General features: G+C 41.7%; 2 protein-coding genes across 12 annotated transcripts in view; both read right to left on the reverse strand.

The window, feature by feature from the left end:
* INO80D (INO80 complex subunit D) overlaps positions 1–7718 on the reverse strand; it is a 44128-nt gene extending 36410 nt beyond the window's left edge. For 2 of the 10 annotated variants that reach the window (XR_007378457.1, XM_048952537.1), the window contains exon 1: positions 1082–1706. The gene's annotated coding sequence lies outside the window, so the exon portion shown is untranslated. Of the gene's footprint in view, positions 1–1081; positions 1712–2253; positions 2271–2442 lie in introns of those variants that run through there. The other 8 variants (XM_048952547.1, XM_048952538.1, XM_048952543.1 and 5 more) reach the window with 7 other exon arrangements.
* A 130-nt stretch (positions 7719–7848) lies between these two features.
* NDUFS1 (NADH:ubiquinone oxidoreductase core subunit S1) lies at positions 7849–23927 on the reverse strand. 2 transcript variants are annotated; one of them, XM_048953815.1, is made up of 19 exons: positions 23812–23927; positions 23541–23620; positions 23302–23393; positions 21468–21575; positions 20303–20379; positions 20130–20211; positions 19892–20022; positions 19031–19216; positions 18451–18585; positions 18002–18116; positions 16896–17041; positions 16281–16409; positions 14991–15120; positions 14371–14531; positions 12891–13045; positions 12126–12301; positions 11259–11393; positions 10971–11043; positions 7849–10675 (listed from the first exon to the last, which is right to left on the reverse strand). In XM_048953815.1, the coding sequence occupies exons 2-19, from the start codon at positions 23602–23604 to the stop codon at positions 10584–10586; spliced, it is 2187 nt and encodes a 728-aa protein (XP_048809772.1). In that variant the 5' UTR covers positions 23605–23620; positions 23812–23927; the 3' UTR covers positions 7849–10583. The 2 variants fall into 2 exon arrangements, with proteins under 2 accessions (XP_048809772.1, XP_048809773.1); XM_048953816.1 differs by lacking the exons at positions 23302–23393; positions 23541–23620; positions 23812–23927 and adding an exon at positions 22394–22502.
* Between the last annotated feature and the right edge of the window lie 385 nt (positions 23928–24312).

The raw sequence follows: 24312 nt of genomic DNA on the forward strand, positions 1-24312 counted from the left end.
TTTAAGGAATTGCAACATCACAAAAATGCAAACTAAAATGATATCTCAAAATATCTAAACCATGATCCAGAGAGAAAGCACAGACTAAAATATAACACAGTGTACCTAACATCTGTACTTGAGTTTTCAAAAAATAAAAATTAAAAAAAAGAAGAAAAAACTAAGTCCAAGTCTTTTATTCATCAAAGTAGGAGCTAACCTGCACCTGCGTACGAGGTTAAATAAAACACTTCTGCCTTATTTTTAGTCCCGGTGGTGCATAGACAAACAACCTTATTTTCACACAATACAGGAACATCGTTCTTGCTTCAGTAGGAATACTCAGTAAGTAAAATAAAGCAGCAGAGCGCCTCACAGAGCCGCCTTTTAGCAGTTATATGCAATCAAAGTTTCTATGTTGCATTACAATAAATTTCTGCTTCCTGAGGATCTGCCATACTGCGAGAGCATGGTAGTACATGCAACTCTGTAGGACCAAGCCCTACATACAGCTCATTCATTCATCGTGAAAGTACTCAAACATCAAAATTACACCTACTAAGTAAATTTGGGGTTGCTTCTGTAGGCAATTTAGCTTTACAATTAATAAAATCTGTCTTATGCATGCATATAATACAAACAAATCACATACAAGGCTGAAGATGGTTGCAACAATGTCACTAGGCGGCAAGTGACAGCTACACAGGCAACACTGGTGCTGGGGTTTACCCATCCACAGCAGTACCCGGTTGGTACGATCTGAGAGTGAAACTGCTGGCACAAACGGTGCCCAGAGGACACAGGACACTCAGCAGGAAGGGAACGATGCGCTGTCCTAAATTTGCCACTTTTAACTATACCAATCCTCAAAAATTGAGAGCAGTTTAAAATAAACCCTCATATGTTGTTAAGTAACGAAGTTAGAACTAACTATAGATCTACATATTTTAATCAGATGGTGTAATATAAAGCTGTAAATTGTTGCTGTCATTCTCAAAACATATTCAAGGTTACTTGTACAAAGCAATTAGCCTTCTGAGCTAAAAGGCATTTTAAGGAACATTTGAACAAAAGTATGCATCTCCAGCATGAGAAACCAGACCTGGTTCACCTGTGCAGGGTGAAGCGTATTGGTTGGCTCTCCAGTGGGCTCACTTCACAACTACAGATGTTCCCTTCCCTGGAAAAAAGCATCCTTTTATTTCCCACTCCCAGCAGCAGTACCTCATGGGCAACCGATGCCCCTCACTTGTCCTACTGTGACCCACACCATGCATGTCTCCACAGCTGGGGATGCGGGACAGGACCGGAGACCGTGTTCGAACCCCCTGGTTGGAACGGGGCCTCGAGGGGGGGTCCCCTTCCCCGGCTGCAGGGTCAGGGCCACCACCCCAGCTCGGCGGTGCCAACCGGCCCCGAGCAGGGCTGGGGGCTCCGGGGCACGGCAGGCACCGCGGCCAGCCCAGGTGCGTGGCACGGCACAAGGGTGAGGCCTTTGCCCCCTGCCCAGACCCCTGGTTTTGGGGTAGGCCCGCCACGCGGGGGCAGCTTACGGGGAGCTCTACCGGCCTTCCCGCCAACCTCCACAAGAAACCCCCCGTTTCCACCCAAAAAGTTGGGAGGCGAAATAACCCGAGCGAGCAGACAAGGGCCGGAATGAGTGGGGGTGCAGCCGCGAAAAAGATCGGGGGCCAGGGGGGAGAGACCGCGGCCGTGTCCCGGGCGCCCTCGCCCCATCCCCGGGGCCGCCGAGGCGGGGCGGACAGCGGCAAAGAGTGGGGCGAGCGCCCTAAAAAACGCCGCGAAACTTTCCAGGCCGCGGTCCCGCGCGCCCCGCGGGACCGGCACCGCCTCCGCCGCGGCGGCCCCGGACCGGGCCGGGGGAAGGGGCGCCCCCACCCCCCGCACCGCTCGTTACAAGTCATTTCGGGAAATTAATGCCGCCCCCGGCACCCCCGGTCCGCGTTCCCCCCCCACCCCCCCTTCGCCCCGCCGCGGTGTGGGGGCTGGAAGCGGCCCCGCCGCCGCCGCCACCGCGCCCCGCCGCCTTCCCCCTGCCCGCGAGGCTCCGGCTCCGGCGGGGCTCGGCCCGCTGTGGGCCCGGGGCCCGGCGCGGGGGGCCCGGTGGGGCGGGGAGCAGAGCGGGCAGGCCGCGCCGCGCTGAGGCCTAGCGCCCCCCCGCCCCCGTTCTCCCCCACCGCCCTTCACCTCCCGGGCAAAGGCTCCGCAGCGCCGCGCCCCGACCCTCCCGCTGAGCCCCGGCGACCGTCTCACCCCCCTTCGGGGCTCCTCTCGGCGCCCGAAAGCCGCGAAACCCCGCCGGCTCCCCTCACCCCCCGCCGCGGCCTACGCCGCCCCGGCCGATCCCCGGCCTCGCGTAGCCCGCCTCTCCGCCCGCCCTGCTCCCTTCGCGCCGCCTGCCGCGCTACGCGAGCCCGGGGATGCAGGCCGGGCCTGGCTTACCTTTCCAGCCGCTTTTTTTTTCTCCTCTCTCTCCTCTCCCCCCTTTCCCTCTGTTGGGCTGACAGATCAGAGTTTCCTCCCCGGTAGAGGGACTAGGAATGGGCTCGGGCTCTGTGCTGAGGAGCTGCTGCCCCCCTGGCTCTGAGGAGATCCTGCTTTTTGTGGGGAGGAAGCTTTGGGGGCTCTTTATTATTTTAAAACTACAAAGTGCTCAGAGGGTAGGTGATTATTAAGGGGAATCCCTGAATATATTCTCCAGCAAAGAAGGCAGGGCTGCTGGGGCTGCTCAAGAAGAGAGCCGGCAGCCTCCTACAGCACCACTACAGGCACCGAGAGGACATAACATCACAGAGCGGCTCCTCTGCCCTCCAAAACAACAACTTTCCTACCATCTTGGAGGTAGTAGAGGGAGAGAGGGAGGGGGAAAAAAGTACAGAAGGTTTTTATAAAGTGTCGATTTGGGGGAGGGAGCCGAATGGACAAAAGCAATTTTTTTTATTCGTGTATTTGACTTATTATTTTAAATAAAAATAAAATACAAAGGTATGCGACTGAAGAAATAATTTTATTTATATCAAGTTAAGATCAGTTTTCTGGGAGGAAAAAAAAAAAAGAGGAGGTATGAAAAAAATGTATTTGGAATTTTTTTTTTCTTTAAAAAAATAAGAATTTTTTTAATAAGAATTTTTTAGAAACGTGGCAACTTTTTATTGTTTTGTAATAGTTCTAAAAATTAATGTGCAATTGTGAAAGTCAGCGTAACTTTTTCTGATGCTGCTACTGCCAGTAGAGCAACTGCGATTGATGCAGAATTGTTTGGCAGAACTGTATCATTACATCCTCTCTCTGAAGGCATTGTAAGTAAAACTGAATGTACAGGTAAGAAAAGAAAAGTTTTTTTTTTTTTTTTTAATTTATATATATATAAATATTAATGTATCTATGTAGTAGGAAGGCTTATAGAAAAGCCATGGGAGATTTAATGTGAGTGGAACCTATGGTAGATACCTGAAAAATTCTGCTAATCTGTCATAAATTCAGCACTGTCTGTCCCTCAGGAGGGGATGTGAAAAATAAAGCTCATAGAGGAAATCTGGAGGTAACAGTTAAGTTTTTCTTAATATTTTCAAAGCATATTGCAACTTCTGAAAAATCTGTTTGTGTTCTTCCTAAGCTGCTGTTTTCATGTGGGGGCTTTGTTTCTGATGTTTATGAATACAATTATTCCTGATTCTTGTTTGCAAAGTTGAGAAATGCTGTTAACTTATGCTACAGTACCCTGTAACACAGGATGGTCATTGTGTTTTTCCTTCTTTCAGATGCTTTTATGAGATTGTTAAACATAGATAAAATGCTGTCGAAACAATGTGAGATTTTACTGTGTCCATAGGTGAGGATGCTGATCATTGCATTGAGCAGACCTATCGTAATGTTTGCAGTAAGGTTAAATGCAGCCCAGCACAGGGAACTGCAGAAATGCCTATTTATTCCTCCTGGAGAAAGAGGAAATAATTAGGAAACTAATCAGCTATACATGGAAAAATACGTTTACTTTTTTGTTGTTGTAAAAAATTATTCAGGTGGTGTAGCTAATTGAGCTGCAATCAGACTGAAGTCATATGAATGAGGGTATTGGGTTGTTTAGTGTGTTACTGCACCCTCCCTCTCCTCTGCCAAATCTGGAATACGTTGAGTCTTACCTCTCTTACTGTAATTTTTTACTTAAATGCATGTTTTCTAAATACAGGTATATTCCTTCATTCCCTTCTGAAAATACACTCTGTCAGTAGCCTGGCGAGCATAGTTTGTATGTTCATCATGGCTTTTTCATGTAGATAAATTAGTTTGAATTAAAGTTTAATTAAAAGTCAGTTGGTCTTTGCGTCAAACTGCGTATTTTTTGTTTGGCTGGGTTTTTTTTAAATGATGGTTATTCTAATTAGCATGCTTTAACAATGCAGCGTTGCATTCCGTGGAGTTACTGCAAAGGTGTTTTTTGTATCAGATTATTAATCCATTAAGTGTATTATTCAGCTCTGACATTAGGAAAATAATAATAATAATAATCAAATGCATTGCTCCTGTTTCACATTTGGAAAAATTGTATAAAAGTAATGGCATAATTAGGGTACTTTGTAATCTTACCAGTTATTATTGTGTCATTTGAAGCATGAAATATGATTATTTTGCAGGATATTTAAATAAAAATACTTTTATATTCTGCATCTAAAACTCACGGCAGGAATGACAGCGATTACAAATGTTGATCATAATTGGGATGATTAAAAAAAAAAAAAAGCACTTTTTGAAATATTACGAATAAATGCTCTGCTGTGGCAATGGATTCAGAACTGAAACAGATGCAGAACAAGCTAATATTTCCTGCTAGCCTAGATAAGTAATGGACCAAATTCTCAGACCAGTTTTCAGATGCTTGCAGGCCTGGTTAATAATTCAGGGGTGTTTGAGAAATTGCTCCATACTCACTTGCATAAAACTCCAAAGTTGTCAGAGTTTTGCTGTAGTGCAGTATTTAAGTCCCTACACCAGGTGATTTCTTGTCTCTATGTGTACAAGAATTGCCACTTACAACTGGAAGTCAGTAGGTTAGTGTGATTCAAATGTAATTCAGGTTATTTCTTTTCATCGCACTACTGAAAAATTGTTATAGAGAAGGAGGCGTAATGCCAACAGCTGATCTGCACTGAGTCTGTCTGTGGGGCTCTGGAGAATACCCATGCAGCAAGATGAGGGGTGTCATAGCGCTTTTAGAAATGGGATGCAGATGATACAACTTGTTAGAGAAAAGGCTGTGAAAGAAAGCACTTGAGAAGCCAAGTACAGAAACAATGCTAAACCCTTTCTTTGGCTTATGTGCTTGACTTCGCAGATACTGACTTTAATCGGATTACTTGCATGCCTAATGGTACCAAGGAATGGGGTTTAGTGGGCAGTGCTGGGGGGGTGCACGATCCTAGAGGTCTTTTTCAGCCTTTATGATTCTATGATTAAACATGTATCACAGCAGCATGAGAAGTTTTGGTGACATCCTGAGATCAGTTTGACCTGCAAAACCAGAAGCTAAAGAGAAACGTTTTGAATCTAGTTTGGAATAGGAAAAGTTCAAAGTGGCTTTTTTTTTATTATTATTTTTAGAAAATAAAGTGGGAAAATTAGTTATGTCTTAGAAATGTGGACTGCTGGCTGTTGTGTAATCATTCAACAGAGAAATGAAAACCTCCATTATGGGGACAGGGGAATTTATTTAACAAAACTTTGTATGTCTGAAAGGATTCAAAACGTTTTCTTTTTAGTTATTTACTAAAAATTGCCTATATTATTTTGCTCACAATAAAGTGTTACACTGTAACACTTCTAAGGAGCAAATTCCGCTAGTACTAGTCATGCAGAGTTTATAGTGTGTATATACATGTTACACAGTTATGGATGAGACTCATAGCTTGGGAGTCACATCATTTTGATAAGAGTGGAGCTGTGCTCTGAAGTGATTTCTGAGGAAAAATTCAATAGCTATGACTCCTGCACAAGGAAGGTGTGTGAGCCCACAGCAAGAAAGCACCCCTGTGCAGAATGCAGATGGGAATTCCGTCCCTTCCATTTCCTTGTTACAGAATAGGCCTGTGTGGCCAAAACCCTGGACTAACCACTCCAGCCAGTGTGTTGTATGCTTGAGCACAGAGTAGTCAAAGAAAATTAATGTTCCCTAAATCACCACTTCCAAGTTAATGAGGCATACTTCACTGATGCATCTCGCTGGTATTAATAGCGAGACAGAGGGCAGCAACACAGTGAATAAGCTTTGTGAGTCTAATAAAAGAACTGAAATAGATGCTTTTGGTTATACACCAGTTACTGGAGCAGACTGCTTCAAAAAGCAAATTGTGACTCTCCCAAGGTCACATGGATTCCAAGCACCTTTGAATCATAACTGAAAACTGCACACACGATGAAGAGTCCTGGCTTTTCAGCAAACAGCATTATGGCAGTGCTATGGTATTATTCCCTGACATGCATGTGTTCTGAAGAAACACTTCTGAAGTCTTAAAATGCTTCTGAAAATGATCAGCAAATTATTTGAGAAATACCTGTGAAGGGGGAGGACAACTCTATGCATGTAGAAGTTTGTTAAAAATCTTTATACACAGAGCTCCATGGATGTATGAAATCTTCAGGCATTTAAATGCTAAAAGGGGTGACAAAAAAAAGTTCTGATTAGATTTGTTCTTCTAAGTAAGATCTTAAGCAGCATCTTTACGCAGTGTTGGTTTATTTAATTGTGGTGAGTTCTGGGATTGAGCTAACCACTAAAAAGCAGCCTATAGTGAACAGTGCTCTTTGGTGGTTTGTTTTCTTTTTTTAAACAATTCTTTAACTTGGGCATTTTGTTTATTGCAGCAGTTGTCTATGGGATGCCTTGATTCCCATTATCCTGTACTGGTGTGTATTAGGTAACCAGCATAACACCAAGAATAAATGACTGCCTTTGTTTTTCTGAATCTTAAGGTCCATAAAAAAGCTAATTGGAGCAATGGGAATTTTGCTGAGGATTGCAGTAGGAATAATGCTGCATATGCTAGCTTACTGCATGGTAATACAATAAATTGACAGTGAACCAAAAATAGTAATTAACTAATACTTTACTAACCTGTTCTTCATTATCAATGTGTATTTTAATCTGCATTAAATAAGCGTTACTGTTTCCTAACTCTCAGCAAATACAAAATGGTTAGACAATAAATTGTGGGAAAGCTGTCCAGGGTACATGACATGACAGGCATCTGAGCAGATTTCTTTAAACAGGAGACAAATGAAATAAACTGCCTCAGCGGAGTGCTTTAATACAGTCCTATTTTACTAAGGAGGCCATTGTTAATTGCAAGTATGCTATTGCCCTTTTCCTTATCTAGCCACTTGAGCCTATTGATATTTTATTAGCTGTAGTCATGGCTATTAAGAAGCTACACACTTTATTACCAGACTTTCTTTCAGCTGCTCATCTGCATTCAGGTTACAGTGGATCTTGGTCATCACTACAAATTAGAAAGATAATTCCAACTCTAGAGCAAATCAGTGATCTCTCAGATTTCTGACAGTGTCCTGCACAACGTGCTTCAAAAAAAGTCCTAAGATGGGTAGCACAGAAATAAAAAGCACAACATTTGGGTACTGATCCCAAATTTTCACTTTTTGGGGAAATACTGCATACTTAACTACCATGAGCTATACTTCAAAATACATGTTAAAATGAGACACTTAGATTTATCCCCTCTTCCCCCCCCCCCCCCCCCCCCCCCCAGTGGCCCAGTTTTGTTGGCTGTTTTCAAAGTCTTGCTGAAAGTACAGCTCAGTTTGACTTGACTTTCCATTTGGGACCTTGTTGCCTGATTCTTTTTTTTAATTTTTTTTATTTTTTTTTAAATCAAAGAATCTCACTAAATTGCCAGGATTTAGAGTGTCCTGTGGAACAAGGGCTGCCAATGCTTTAGGGTAAGTGGATACTGAGTAGGGATTTTTTTTTTTTTTAAATCACAACTTAAGTTTTTAAGTCTAAAGCATGTCTGCACTGTTTTGACAGGAGATGGGAAAAGAGGACAGTTTGATCCTCTTTAATCTGACTGCTGGTGCTAACTTTGCCTAAACTTGTTCCAAAAGACAAGTGTTCAGTAAGGCTTTACCTTGAATCAACACAATGTTTTCTGCTTCTCCACAACCTTCTGCTGAAGACAAGGCTACATAAAAACAAGATTTAATGTAAGGCATATTTAAAAGCTTATTTTACATAGTACTGCATTAAGAGAAAAGAGTGCATAGTGACTGAACTTCTCCTCAACACATTCTTTCTCTTGATATCTATGCAGGAGAGTACAGGAAAAAGCAAGATGAAGGTTACTGTTCTGTAACAGGTCCTGCAATAAGTGAGAAAGTGTCAGCTGTCCATTGGCTATGATCAGGGCTGCATTTGGGAACTGATCTCCCTCAGCACTCACCTCCTTCTTTGTTCAGCCTACATCACCTCCACTTGTGTGGATCCCTACTTATCTTTTTATCTGTACCTGAACAGAAGTCCACACATCTACAGACTGCCCAGCAAGCAAAAGCAGTATGGGCTTATGAACTATGCACTCAGTTGATAAGTATGCCCATTTAGATTTCTTTACTACCTAGTTTCCAATAGTCAAATTCATAGAGCTCTGTTGCTATTATCAAATTTGCCTAAGTTCTCTACTTAGTGACTACTTAAGTGGCAGGGGGAGAGGGCAGAAACAGGACAGCAACACCTCATGTGCTAATTACCTTTTAAAAATAAGTCCTATATACACACTAACTGAAGGATGCAGTACTTTCAAAAGTAATAATAACGTGCCTGTGCTCCCAGAGTTAAATAATGATGTTATTTATGAAAGAAATAGCTGTTGATTTTTTAAGCCTTTATAAATCCTGAAATGAAGAAATGGCTGAGTTGCTGCACAACTGAAATTACTCTTATATATATGTACAATATGGATTTAGAAAGGGGGGAAGGAATTAATCCAAGGAACGTAAGAACCAGATATTTTACTGAATCCTGTATTCAGTAAACCTTTCTCTTTTGAACCACCACTTATGGAAAGAACCAGCTGTCTTGCTTTGGGCATATGCTGTTATACACATTCTTCTTCTGCTGTCCCTGCTGCATCCTCCTTTTTCCCCCCAAAGAAGTAACATTCCACAAGGACAGAGGAAGGTTTTATGCTGCATTTGGTGACATGTATGGACATACCTGTTAACTGCCACGTTAGAAATAGACTGCAGTACTTGCAGATGTTTGCTTAATGTGCACAGTATCTTTGCATGAATAGTTAGTTTGTACCACCAAGAGAACTGACCCTGTTGGTAACTGGAGAATAGCAGGCTGGGTTGAGCAACATCCTGTGCTTAAGAGTCGCTTGGTTAGGATAAGGCAGACTGGGTGAAGCTGAGGAAACCAGGAAGAGACTTCTTCCTTGGCAGGAGGAAAAGAACCTTTAAAATGCTACTTGATTGTTACTGAAAAATGTCGAAAGTGAAAGAAAGAGCTTTTAGAGAGTTAAGAATTCTAGAGCAGCATTCGTATGAAGTATTCCACCCTGTATTATTCCACCAGTATTCTACTCAGTATTATTCCACCCTGGAAAAAAACATAGGTTTTACTTCCGAAAGAAACTAAGAAAGTTGGAAGTAATGACCTTGTAGCAGTGCTTCAATCTGCATGGTTCCTGGAAGGATTCCTATATACCTTATTACTCTAGTACCTTACTGCTGGGGTACCTAACCTTCTTCTAAACTTACATTATCCAACATTCTGTAGCACTGAGCAGATTCTCACTGTTCTAAAGTCATCGCAAAGCTTTAAAAATGAAACCCCAGTCTCCTCTTTCACTTTGCCATAAAACCATCAGTGCACAGAGGAACTAGAGTAAGATTTTGTTCTTGTATTGATACAGCTGAAGGCCTATTATGTTTTGCTAAGTTTTAAAAAGTTAAACATTTCAAAGCTGTGTATAAACTGCTTTCTCTTAACATAAAAATATTTCTTCCCTTGAGTAGTTTTCTCAACTGCCAACAAAATGGAGAAACACATCAAAATATCTAGGAGTGGTAGGTAAATACTGACACAAACCAGGTACATTTAACTGGAAAGAGAGACAACTTGCTCTGAAAGTGCATGACCAAAGTAGAGCGTTCACATCCTCATTGTTTAAAATACCTAGATGCTCTGGAAGGGTTACAATCTAGAGTTCAGGCTACAAAAAAACCTGTTCTTGGCAAATCAAAACTTCTGCTGTGGCTGAGTTGCTTACTGAGATTTCATACAAGAAGCGTGAGCTTTATAAATTACATGGGTAATGGCTTGTTTAATATTATGATTTATTTGTATACAATCATCATGTATGCAGCCTCTAGGTACAGCAAGTTGAAAGCTGCGTGTTCTCTCCAGCCACAAGAGTCCTATATTATGGGAGCATGTGAACTGATGAAAATGTGAATGAAGAAAGAAATGCCACTGCCTAGCAAATAGCTTCTGGGAAGAAAAAGGTATTGGTCACAGCTATTAACTGCAACAAATACTTGGATGAAAGTGGTAGCAGTCTGATCAGCAACTAGCAGCTGGCCGTCTCTTCCACTGTATGAGCACCTTCAACAACAGCTTTCACACACTTGGCCATTGTCTGGGATGCTCTACTGATGGAATCTGCAGAAAGAGACAGATAAAACCACACTAATACATAAACTATTAATTTTTCCAGCATATGCAGATTTACACAGCCAATATAAAAATATGTAGTACAGGACTGCATACAAAGATGAGAAAGACAAATGCCCTATTCTTTGTGCAAATGCCAAGTCATCTTATGAGAAAGTTATGAAGGAAGAGTCAAATTCAACATAAATTGGTGGAAAGCTTTAAGCACCTCATAAAAACCATGCTGTAAAGCTAAGTAAGATGTATCGCAGGTTTCAGAATGGGAAAGTCATCCTCTACGTACCTGTCATGTAGAAGTCTTTTATTGTGAGCTGAGGTGGAACAAGAGGATCAGCAAGAAGCTGCTGCTTTACTAACTGTGGCAAGAAAGGAAGAAAAATGAAATTAAGCAGCTTTATGATAGGAACTTGGTACCAAAGTATTTCTGTTGTGAAATCTGCATTCACTGCTGCATTCACTGTTCAGTGTAGATCTAGTTATACTCACAGTACTGTGTATGAAGGTGGCTCGTTTTCTTAAAAAGCATTCACCTGTGTAACAGCATTAAACCATGCTTAAGTGTTTTGCTTACCTTTGATAGTTCATTTGCCTGCTTGAAGTAGTTAGCCTCTTCCACATCATCGTATCGGACCAGGTTAGGAGATACTTCTTCTAAACGCTTCCGTATTTCATCAAGGTTCTCATAAGGCAAGGTCAAACCAGCCAGCTGAGGGATTCCCAGAAAGAGATGCCATCAAATCCACATGTTTAATACATAGTATTTCAATTACCAAGCCATTAGCACACTTAAAGTAAAAATAAAAAATAAAAATCAGGAAAACTACGCTCCTGAAAACACTGGCAGTTTTAACATACGGACTGAAGCCTTTACAGCAATCACAGTTGAGCTTTTGATGTATACAGTTAAAACTACCTCATGGTAAAAGAGAAAAAAAATTAAAAAAAAAAATCAGGAAAAAGACAGAATATTTTCATGTATATATATAACCTTGCTTGTACTTTCCCTTGTTTCCTACCAAATGTGATAGAAGTTGATATTATCAATGCATCACTTCTAGTGACTTGTACACGTGTTCGTGTCTTTCCTGATACCAGATCCCGTCCCAAGCATTGTTTTCTTTCTAAAAGCAACCAATTGTATTCTCCCATCAGTTTGCTCTAAAGCACATCAGGAAGACCAGCAGAAATTCCAGATAAAGCTTCATCCAGTATACATTCCAATCGCATACAGCAGCTACAACATTAGTTCTAGCCATGAAAGGTAAACAGTATTATTCAGCTCACACAATAATGAAAGGATTCGATACAAAACACTTACATAAGACCACAAGCATACATTTCCCTAGAAATATACCATTTTGGAAACACTTCTCAGTAGCAAAGGAACTTAACCACTTGCTATACTTTTACTAGAAGCAATTTATAGTGGAAACATTACCTCAGAGACAGCTCTAATGATTTTCCAGTCTTCCCTTGCCATCCCAGGAGGTGTTACTGCTACTCTTGTCTGCTGGGCCCTACCTTCAGTATTCACATATGTTGCTGCCTTCTCTGTATATGCTGCTCCTGGGAGAATAACATCAGCTATGGGAGCTCCCACATCCCCGTGATGTCCTAAATAGGTAGACAAAAAAAATAAAAACAGTAAACAGCAAAATAAGACAAAGTGGAATACTTTACTAAAGCAATATAGAATATCTGTGTTCCCAGAAGGAAAAAAGTTTGAGGTTCACTTAATCAGTGACACAAAGCATATTTTGATGACTTTTCTGATGTTTTATCTGACCTCACTTTGAGCCCATCACTTTGGTGATAAGAGCCTGCAAGCAGTAGAAAATAGTGATTCAGCCTCTATAGCCAGTCAGCTTAGTAGAACTCCGAACAAGGAGCTTAGTGAATTAAGGTAAGACCACATTTTGGTATGACAGAACAGCTGGGAACCAACATCTTTCTGCCAGGTCTGAAACTAAGCTGCACACTGTCAAACTGGTTTATATTCCCCTATTAGTCATCAATAATTTCTTATTTCTACTTAAGAAATAGAAAAACAGTCTGTCAGTTGCATGTTGGAAGTTTCATTTCTTGTCAGAAAACAAAGGCTATAACTTAAAGGGTCAGATACATTTCTAAGAGTATGACACTGTGTAGGCTCTCTCTCCAGCTTTCAGCTGACAACACTCCTAAATTTACATGTACTAATTACCTTGATAGATGATAAAGCAATCCTTTGGCAAATCCTGACGTGTTATACAACCAGAATCTGCTCCCAAGAGATACAATACTTTGGGAGGATTTTTCCTAATTGCCTCCACTCCTGGCTTGAAACCCAGATCCAAAGCAGCTACCTGGCTTGCAACCCTGCAGGAACAAACATGACTGCAAGTTATTTCAGAATTTTCTCATCAGAACAGGATTAATTTTTTTTTTTGAGCAAATATTTTGGACTGCTACATCTCTAACAAGGCAAAACTGAAGCATAAACACAGCTGTGAGTTTTGAGAAAGTAGCTGACAATACTAGGTTGATTTTGCCTTTTGACTGACTGATGCCAATTCAACTCTTCCTAATGAATCCCGCTTACTTAAGATGGGATGGCAGAATAAAGGCAGACAATGCAGTTCAGGGCCTAGTGGTGGAGAGCTACCTTGTGAACTGTGGTGTTCTGCATGACATTTCAGCAATGACCTTTGCTTAGCAGGACTTTCTCCACAGGGCAGATGAAAGACTACCATGAACCACATTGAATCATCTTAATTGTTACGACCACCACTACATCACTACTCATTCACACATACACACACCACCACATTCTTAAAATGAAGTTGTCACTCCTATTTTGCAGCATTTACTTTTCCATAATCCTACATAGACAGGTGCCATGTTCATGGATATATTTAGAAGTCTCTCAGTAGAGTACACATCTTTCAATGTTACTGTTATAAAACGTTAATTTCTCCTTTCATGCAAAATGATTCATTTTGGTATTAGAAGTTTGAGTTTCAACAGTAGGGTTTTACATTTCAGCTTCCTTGAGAGGACCAAGCATTGCTCTTGCTAAGGAATATTTGATAGAAGGACTTTGCTGCATCTCTGAATCTGAGAGCAACTGCATTTGCTGAAATCATTTTTCTTTTACAGAAGTTGTCAGCACGACAGTCAGTTTTAGAATGGAGTGGGGAAGGACTTCCACAAGGGAAGCTTGCCCATTGAATTAGTAACAGCACTGAGGGGAAAAGCTTTAAGGTGCATACACCACTCAATTATGAACTTGCACAGTAAAGAAATAAGAGGCCATGTTATTTATATAAGTTTGCAATTCTGTTTTTCCTTATTGAGATAAGAAGCCATCATTTAGCAAGTAACAATGGTCTGCCCTGCCTTTTACTGGGCACTTTGGTACGTTATTAAGCTCTTTGTGTTTTGTCTCTCTAAATTTACACATTAAATTCCATAGTTAAAGATAGCAGAATTAGAAATCTAACGTAATCTTGAGAAGAGCTTGAGAAGTTTGCCAAGTCAAGAAACTGATTTTTATCTATGCTTCTGCTAGTTACATTCCCTGCAGGTTCTAACCTGATAAAGCATTTGAATACACACAAATCTATGTGCATGTGTTAAGATAACTTGCGTAGGGCCAGCACTGAGTGAATGAAAACAGCCCCCTAAAAAGCTTTAAAGCAAACCTGTGAAGGATGTTCATAACTTTCCAATCAGAACCAACTCCACTCTTAGTCCTGGCATTTTGTGCAATAGTGGAAACTGCAGCATGGATAGCTGCTCCATCATTGCGCTGCAGTGCTGCACTTCCTACCACCACCATTGGCTTTTTAGCTTGGTCGAGGACCTGTGTGAGGATGAAGACATGAATTCCAAGGCTCTGATGACTATTCTTAGTGCAGATAAAGTCATAGATGCATAATTTCAGCGTAAGCCTTCCATGCAAAACTACAGTTCTGAAATAGTCTTTATTACTAAATGAAACTATTACAAGAGAAATGATGACAGTAGGTACCCTGTTAGCACAGAACTGTACTCCAGACTCTTAAGTGGAAACAGCAGTGGCTGATACAGCCTGTTTCACATCAAGAAATATTTCAGGAGTTTCCTGCACCGGAAAGTTTTTACTTGATATATTAAACAGTTCACACATGCTTAGTGCACACCAATCACTACCTCATCTCTGCAGTTAATTAAATGCTAATAACCCTATACACAGTACTTCTAATCATATCGGTCTCTGTGAGGAATCCAGACTGTTATTCAATGTATCTGAACTTTGAATAGATTCAGAAGCAGTGTGTACCTTGCAGAATGCATGTTTCCCAGAAGCAATGTCCTGGAGTATCTGTGGGGATTCTCCCAGATGATCATATGTGTAGGTCAAATTCACAGCAGAGCCAACGAGGGCCACATGCAAGTCATTGTGAAGCCAGCTGAAAACACAGCAAATGTTACATAAAAGTAGTACAGGATTTTAGTCAACCAAACCCACTGATATAACTTCCCAAAATAGGATGCAAATTCTTTCAAAACAGCTTAAATATCAATCACTGTTTTATTAAAATGTGGCTTAACATTATTGTTTTGGGCAAGCTCATGGTTTTTAGAGCCATTTCTCTGTATGCGTTCTGGAATTAATGCAGCAGCACTCCTTATGAAAGAAGTTCAGACCTCAGTTCTCCATTCAAACTTTTGCCAATTTAATGGCAAATAAAACCATGCACAAAATGAGGTGTTGTACCTTTAAGGCATCTTTTACAGTGTTAGGGAAAAACAAGCAAAGAAAACGGAAAAAACCTCATCTACTGCTAATATTAAGATTATTCTTGTGCTTAACTCTTAGTTACCTCAGAATTGAGATTAGAATATTCACAGTAAAGAGTTCTGAATTAGACAGTTTTAGAAATCCACTTGCTTATTTGATACAAAGAAAAACACTGCTGGTCAGAATTTTTTTTTTGCAGTTCCTCACAGCACAGTCTTCCAAGAGATAAACGTTCCATAAATTTAACTGCATTTTTCTTTTCATCTCAACATTTTGAAAACAGTTGTCACTGTTTAAAATGATGCGCTTTAGAAAATCTCCAACCATAAGGTAGGACGGGGCTTTTTAAACTTCAGTTACCACCCGCTGATGCATCTTGTTAAAGATGAATTAGCAATGTTCAAAAGAAATGGCTCCACTGCTTGTCAAAGAAAACATGACATTTGAATTACTGTTACTAATCAGAAAGCCTAGTTTGTTAAAACAGATATAAGAAGGAGCAAACCGATGCTGAAAATTATTCTTTAAAGAATTATGCTTTAACAAGCAACTTTAAACAAAGTCTGAGGTGTCTGTGTTACATAAGAAAGTAATAAATGAGCATATGAATGTCTTTAAAACATCAAAGTGAGAATGAACAAAACACAACCGTACACTACAGGAAGGAGAGACACCCCTTGTGTACACATCCCCTCTTAGTAAAGGGTGAACTAAATCCACCAGGTCCACCTGGATGAGTGCCTTCAACTTACTGCCTGCAGCTCTAGTGGAGCACTGAGCCAAATCCAGATGCATTTGCATGCTTGTTCACCACCAAGGGATACAAACCTCTTCCGAATTCTAGCATTAAAAAGCGGTGCCTCAAAGCGTGGATTGGTGCCAACCAGAAGCAGGACATCTGCCTCCTCCACTCCAGCAATCTTGGTATTAAGCAGGTAGTTAGAGCGTAAATCTGTGCTATAACAGTGACAAAAAAAGAAAGAAGCAAGGCAGTGAACATCCAGGGAACGAGTGAAGAAATAAATGTGAAAAAGACACTAAATGCCCCAAATAAATTTTTTAATCTCAGCAAAAGATGCTTTTTATTCTGAATTACTAATCCAAATAGAATCAGCAGCTTTCTTAAGTGTCAGAAACAGCATGAGAAGAACTACAACACAGACAATTAAATAGAATGATTGAGTTATTAAGCTTACAACAAAATACAAAACTCTCAGTAGCTCGCTGTCAAACTGCAGCAGACTCAGTAAGTGTGAAGCTGTACACAAACCTTGCTGTAGTGGAGACTTCTGCCTCTGCTCACAATCAATACTCTCTATAAACAAAACCTGCTAACACATCAGTAATTACCACCCTTGGTCATCTCAGATTCTTAACATAAAATGATTCACAGACTGGAGAGTTTATTAACATAATAATTGTGAACTTTGCCTGGATTCTTACCCAGCTCCAGTAGTAGGAAAGATCTCTTCGGTGCAGAGCATATCGCAATTTACTCTATTCAGCAAGTCTTTTAGAGCTATTAGTGCTTCTGCATCCACCAGTCCTCCTACAATTGCTGCTACATCCTTACCTTGGACAGCCTTTAGCTGGAGGGACAGAAAGTATAAACATAAGCAAGAGAAACCACAGAATTGAATTCCCTTCAGGCACAGGTAAATGTGTTACATTAGAACAAGCCAAAGACAGGCAGTCTACTAGCCTGGAGGAACACAAAAATCAGTACGAGACTTCCACAAGGCAGCGATTCCAACTCCTTCAGACCTTGCAATGGAAGCAAAGAACAGCTCTATGCAGGGGTCTCTCATTTGAATTACCGTATCGACTGATTTTTATTCGGTGTGGTGAGGAAGAGTACTTCATGCTTATATTTTAGTGAAGCTATAGCACAGACAGAAAACAAACTTCCATTGGACAAGCTCTGATAAACTTAATCCACAGGCATTATCTGAGAAGCAATGACTTTCGTAACAAATCCTACTACTGTACCACAGGGTGAAACATCCCCAAGGAAAGTTCAATTACAGTTATTCAATTCTACTTCAACCCACATAAAATTTTAATCAAAATCCAAAGCAGTCATGCAGCACTTCATTTGAGCACCAGAATCAATCACTGCACACAGAGAGCAATGAGGCAAGCAAGATTCAGATAAAGGTAATACAGAATTAATGGCTCCAGCGGCAAAAGTGTTGATAGCACAATTTCAGTAAATTTAAAGATTCAGACAGATCGGAGTGATTTAAGAAAGGCACTTCCTCTTGGGATTCTGAAGTAGTTAAGTTTGCTATTTAAATGCCCCAAATTATGCACTGCCTGTACATTCTTGAAATCATGATAAGGCAAAATTCCTCAGGTCATCTATTCCACAAAATACTGACTCATATTCAGAAGAGATTTAAGTAGAAGTACAATAGAAGTCAAATTCTCCCCACTAACCTTAGAGAAAAACATCCTTTCCTATATAGCTCTTTCCCTATTAATCACTTTAACGTGTCCAGCCCTAGGAATTAATTTTACATGCTATACATACTGAACATTGCTCTTACCACACCAGCAACACGAGTTAACACATCCTCCCATGAAGCATAAACAAAGAGTCCTTTCTCATTTTTGATCATGGGCTGAGTCAGCCTCTGACGCTTCAGACCATCATACGCAAACCTGAGGAAAAACACTGATGTTAGTGAAGAGCAAAGACAGTTGTGTATACTGAATACTTTGTAAGACTATATTTTTAAAAGCTGTGCAATTATTAGATTTTCCAATTATTCTCCAAACCATGCAAAAAAAAAAAAAAAAAGGAAACACCACAAAAATGAAAATACCACAAACCCAATAGCTTTGGTTATCAGCAGTATGTTTTACCAATTACCCTTCATCGTATCTTTCCAATAGTAACAGCAAAAATCAGGAGTCAGAGTTACTGTGCAGGTTTCTGGTTTTTAAGTGTGCCTATGTGTGCATAAATGCATGTGTGCAAATACCTCCCACACACCTTGTTTTGTCAGATATCCATTCCTCATTGATATCTTCATGCAGCCTTGGCAATATTCTCATCACTTCTCCAGTCCTTGTGCTCACTACAATGTTGCTTCCAACTGCATCAAGAACATCAATGGACTCTACCTTCCTGTTCAGCAGAATAAACAAGCATTTGCAGTTTCCTATAGACTAACAGCAGATAACTGCATAATAAATATTAAAAAATAATCAAGAGCTGTAGGGTAAGCTTTAGATTTAAAGATATATCTTTAAAAAGATATTTTAAATAATTTGAATTTAATTAGTTTCAATTTTTCTTCATACACATTTTTCTAATAAGTATAATCTCAAAGATTATGAGCATAATCTAAAAAGTTAGAACTAAGTATAGTTTATCAACTGTACCCAGAAACTCTGGCATTTTTCCTTTTCTTGAAAGATTTCTGAGTCAGCAACAGAATATTAGATTTAGTCTACTAAGGGTTCTACAATAAGAAAATCAGAAAAAAATCCTATGATCCAGATGAGGGCATATTGTCAGATAAAGTACAATAGGAAAAACAGAGGAAGTTGCACAGTGAGCTAAGACACACCTTGTCTCCCATGGGCGTGCAGTAAAGGCATAAGGCTTGGAAGTAAGTGCACCAACGGGGCAGATGTCAATAATATTCCCTGATAACTCAGACATGAACATCTTTTCAACATAGGTACCAACTTGCATGTCGTTTCCTCTTCCAGTTGTTCCCAAGTCATCTACACCTGCGACCTCACTAGCAAATCTGGTAGACACAATAAGATTGAAAAACAAATTTGGAATGCTTAACAGCAACACAGCACATTTTTTTCAACTCTTTCTGAATACGAATGTTAGCCTTTGTTCACATACCTCAAGACAGAGAACTACTACCTTGATACATTCATCTCATGCAGGATTGTACATATGTTGAAACTCATTTAGATGGGGCCACAAAAATTAGGTGTAGTTAAATCAAAACACCACAGTGGTTCAGTGGTCACTGAACTTCAGAGTTCAAGTCTAAGATTAGCTGTACCTAAGAACTTCTTTCTAGAAGTAGACAGATATGTTGTATTCTTTTTCCATCTGGCTCAAGCCAGTACTGCATCTCAGAACCAAGGAACAGCATAAATACAGCTACCAGAGGCTGTCAAGAATAAATCAATCTTACAGTTCTGGCCAAGGAAGTCACCAGTTCTGTCTAACAGAGTGCCAACTTCACTCCATTCTGGCCATCTCTCTCTGCTTCCTTTGACAGCTGTCTGGCAGCTCTGGGAAAACAGCCATCAGTCCCTTCCAGAAAGAGTTCTTAAGTACAATTAGAAAAGGGAAAAAAAAAAAGATGTTGGCTGCCTCTCACATTTCTTTTTACAAGTAAAAAGTTTATATAGATATTGCTGCCGAAGTACTCTCTCCAGTGAAAAATAAAGGACATTACCTGATACACCGAGTGCACTGTATACACCGAGTCATGATTGTTTTGACTAATGGGCCAATGTTCTTGTCCTCAACAGCGCGTTTTCCCTCTCTAAATCTACTCCTATCACTGCCAAACATCATTGATTGATCCTAGAACAGACAATGAAAAAATATATGTATCCAGACTGCTGGACAGCACAGTGTCACCTAAGGCAAGACATTAATACATGTCTACACCATTTAAATGAATGTTGTACCTGTAGATCACATTCTCCACCCTGATCACAGATAGGACAGTCCAGTGGGTGATTTGCCAGCAGGAATTCCATCACACCCTCTCTGTTGGATTCAGGAATACAGTTAATGTTCACTCCATGCCCATTAGCAGACAGTACAAGTAATCAGCCACAGGAGACTAAAATAAAGGTACCTTGCTTTCCTGGACTTCTCAGAATTTGTCAGAATGTTCCAGCCCTTCATAACTGGCATGGCACAAGCAGCTACTGGCTGCAATCATCATAAACAGCAAGCATGAGCACAACATATTTCTTCTCAGTATTGACTGAAATCCCAGCCTCCCTCCCCGAATTCTGACATAGGCACCTGCTATTAATTTAACACATTACAGAAATAAAAAGGTATCTGTACTAAAAAAGAAAAAAGGAAACCTAACCAGTAGTGTCACTAGAAGTCACTAATTTAATATTAGTTACTAATAACTTGCTGAAAAAAAAAAAAAAGGTTAGATAATTGAGGTAAATTATTGCAAAAACTTCTAGTACTGAAGTTGAAAGCACGTATCATTTAGCTACTGGACACTTATTTGGACACAACATTTCCCAAGAGTCATGGAATAAAACTCTTCACAAGATGAACGCAAAATTATCAAAAACTCCTTCTCAGAAAATGAATCCTCCCTGCCTTCCACTCACATTATGATACAGATCATAATTTCAATCTGCAATGATGCAATACTACTGGAGATACAAAGCTCAAACTGTTGAATTCGAGCTGACATGAGCTAGGGAGTTTCACAGGAGTACATAAATGTTTATTTAAGTGCCCAATCCAGAACTCCAAAAGAATGCCTTAAGTATCTAACTGGACTTGGTAGAACAGTACTGCTGAAGGCAGAATTCAATCTGAGTGAATTACTATTTTACAGTGAACTTCAATGGTACACAATGCACTAAAATACAAAGTGGTAACTACAGTCCTTAGCTAGAGCAAACTAGTGCAAGTGCTAATCCTATGGCTGAGTCCAAGTGTTCTGCTTGTGTGCTATCAACTGAAAATCTGCAGGTGAAGCTTGAATTACATAAAAACATATCTGAAAATACACAGCTATCAAATGCTCATCTCACAGCAAGATAATACATAAGAAAAGGAGTGACCGCTCACATGTCTAAAAATAGACAATCACAGCAGCCCAGTATAACTTGGCCTTAATGCACATATAACATAGAAATTAACTTAAAAGTGAGGAAAGGGAAAAACCTGCTTGAAGCAGCTGAATTACAGTAATTGCTGTGCTTAAGATTGTACAAAACAAGTACAAAGCAAAAACTGTACTTCTTACAGAACATACACAGTACCTTTGGAGCTTTCTCTATTTCCACAAGACACATCCTACAGTTTCCAGCAACGGAGAGACGGTCATGGTAACAAAACCGCGGTATCTGAATTCCAGCCTTCTCACAGGCCTACACAGAATAAAGAACAAAGGGAAATTAAGTTTCAGTTACATCTTTCAGTAAGATCTTGTAACACATAGCACAGACAACTAAAGTTTTTCTCTAAAGAGCAGTGGTTTTAGTGCCCAGAAAAACAGAGCTTTCAACTTTTCAACTCAACTAAACTCTTAGCTTCTAGAAGAATAAGTTTTAAAAATTGTAAACAAGCAGCAATATGCAAAGGTTATTAATAATAAATATGATTATTTTCCAACACAATGCCTAGCTGACAAACTGAGAATTGGTCTTTCATTCTTTCTTTAAAGGTTGAGGAAGTCTGTTTATTAGACAGAACACCAGAAGCAAAAAATTAAGTTTTAAAGAAAAAAGACACTATTTGAAGTATATAAAGGAAAACTTGAAAAACATGTAAGAAAAAATAGGCATTATGACATCAGAAAATCCAACAAAATCGGTACACAGCATGAATGCACAGGGGCACTGTCCATCTTCAATCTCAGCACAAGCATAAGCCCAAAGAAACAGTCTTCCACACTGTGTCTGAAGAGGCAACACAACGGGTCAGACAAAAGATTTGCTGAGAATGAATGAGCCTGCTTTTTGTCTACAACCCCCCCATATCACAGGATTTCTCTAACAGCACTAGCTTCAGATGACATAAAAAACACTACAGAATTATTTGTGTATGTACCACCAGTCAGAAATCATCAATGAATTAGTGACTTGTATCTATAACAATTAGATAGATCAATAAGATAGAACAATATCTTATTATCAGCACAATATAAAGGTGTACCACTAGGGAAGGAAAAAAAAAAATTGCTTACCTATATTAGAAGACATATTGGAAGAGTGCAGGTTCACAGAAGAAAGCTCCACCAGGGAGAGATCTCCAGAAAGAGATCCTTCCCCCATGGCAGTCAGCCCTTAAATGAGGTCTAAGAGAGGTGCAGCCAGGCTCCACCCCTTCCTGTCACACAGCTGAATTGCCTCCACCTGTGCTCCCAGGGCTGACCCAATCAATCCTTTCCCTAGGAGCTCAATCAGTGGTTCAGGACGTGACTCAACAGTTCCCATACAATATCCAAAGAGCAGCTATGTTCTAATTCATTATACTGTACCCCCACTGAATGGCTGCTTGAAAAGATGCCAGACTGGAGAACGATCTACTTGACATTTTGGCCTGAAAAGCAGCAAAAATGAGCGTAAGCTGGGAGATCCAAAGTCTGCTATTCCCCACAGCAGAAAGAATGGAAGCAGTGCAGGAACAGCATTATGAGCTGTAAGAACTAGTAAACAAAAGCAATCCCTTGTTTGCCTGAGACACCATTTTAAGGAACAAAATCAGCACATGATGATGCTCAGTTCAGTCATTAGACAGGTGCTACAGCTTCTAGAATCTAGTGCTAGAATTTGTAGCTTATGGAGTTTGCCATAGCTGACAGCATTCCGAGCTGGAACCAGAACTCATTTAAGCCTGTTCTTGTACGCCTTACTTCAGCCTTGCAGATTGGATTCAACGTGAAATCGGAGGCACACAAGGCCAGGCTGGACCGGCCGTGGGCAGCCTGACATGAGTGGCAGAGCAGCCCACAACAGGGAGGGGCTTTAAGGTCCCTTTCAAACCCAGGCAATCGGTAATTCTAAGATTTTAAAGGCTTCTGCAAGCGAGAACACAAACGCCGCAAAGAGCCGCGACGGAGCGCAGTAAAGCCTCGCCGTGCGGCGCCCGCACCTGCAGCACCGTGGTTCCGGGGTCCACCAGCACGGGCTGGCCGTCCACAAACACCTCGATCTGGTTGCCGGCTGCCGTGGCAGTCGTGCGGCCTGAAAGACAGGGGAAAGTTTTCGTAACAAGCCCTTCCCCGGCAGCCGGACGCGAACGGGCAGACCCCGCACCCGTCGCGGTCTCACGGCGCCGACGCGACTCCGGTCCCGCTCACCTCCCGCCGGCAGCGGGCCGGCACCACTTACCGCGCAGCGCGGAGGCCGGCGCGGCCGCTGCGAGGGCCGTGCGGAGGGCGGGCAGGCGCAGCATGGTGCTGTGCGGCGTTCTGCGGAGAGAAGAGGTGCGGGGCTGCGGCGCTCGGAACGCCTCGCGGCACGCTACAAACGCGCCGAGTAAGGCGCGCGGCCAGGGGTCACCTTGCGGGCGGCTACGCCGGCAGCCCCGGCCCCCCTGACGGCACCTCGACAGTGGCGGGAGGAAGGCGCCGAGCCCGCGGCTGCAGCCCAGCGCCCCTACCTCGAGGAGGAGCCGATCCCGTTACCGGCGGGTGCGGGACGGCCGGCGGAGATGGCTCGGCCTTACCCGTCCGCCACAGCCCCTATGGCGACCGCCTCGGCCCTTTCCGCCGCTCCTTCGGCAATCTCCGGGAACGAGCCGATCGGCAATTTTCGGAACGGAGCTCTTCGGATCGCTCCGCTAGGCTGCGCCCGTCGGCAATTTCCGCCTTCCCACGGAGCCCTCTCGGCCACCGTCAAACGCGCCGCTCCGGCAAGTTCCGCCTGTGCAGCTGCCGCTTTCGTCGGCCGACTGCCGCTACTTCCGCTGATGCAGCGAAGCGGGGGGAGGGTGGGACGAGGATCGGTGTAACACCGGCCCAGTACTGACAGGGCTCCTGAGCTCCGCACGTTCCGCTACACATCTCACTCTAATCCACCTCCGCTCGTATGTCGCCCAGTTTGCAGCACGCCCTGCGCTTGAGCGGCGCCCAGCCCGCCGGGAACTATTTCGGCGCTTTCC

Source organism: Lagopus muta, chromosome 8, assembly GCF_023343835.1.
Source record: "Lagopus muta isolate bLagMut1 chromosome 8, bLagMut1 primary, whole genome shotgun sequence".
NCBI classification, from domain to species: domain Eukaryota; kingdom Metazoa; phylum Chordata; class Aves; order Galliformes; family Phasianidae; genus Lagopus; species Lagopus muta.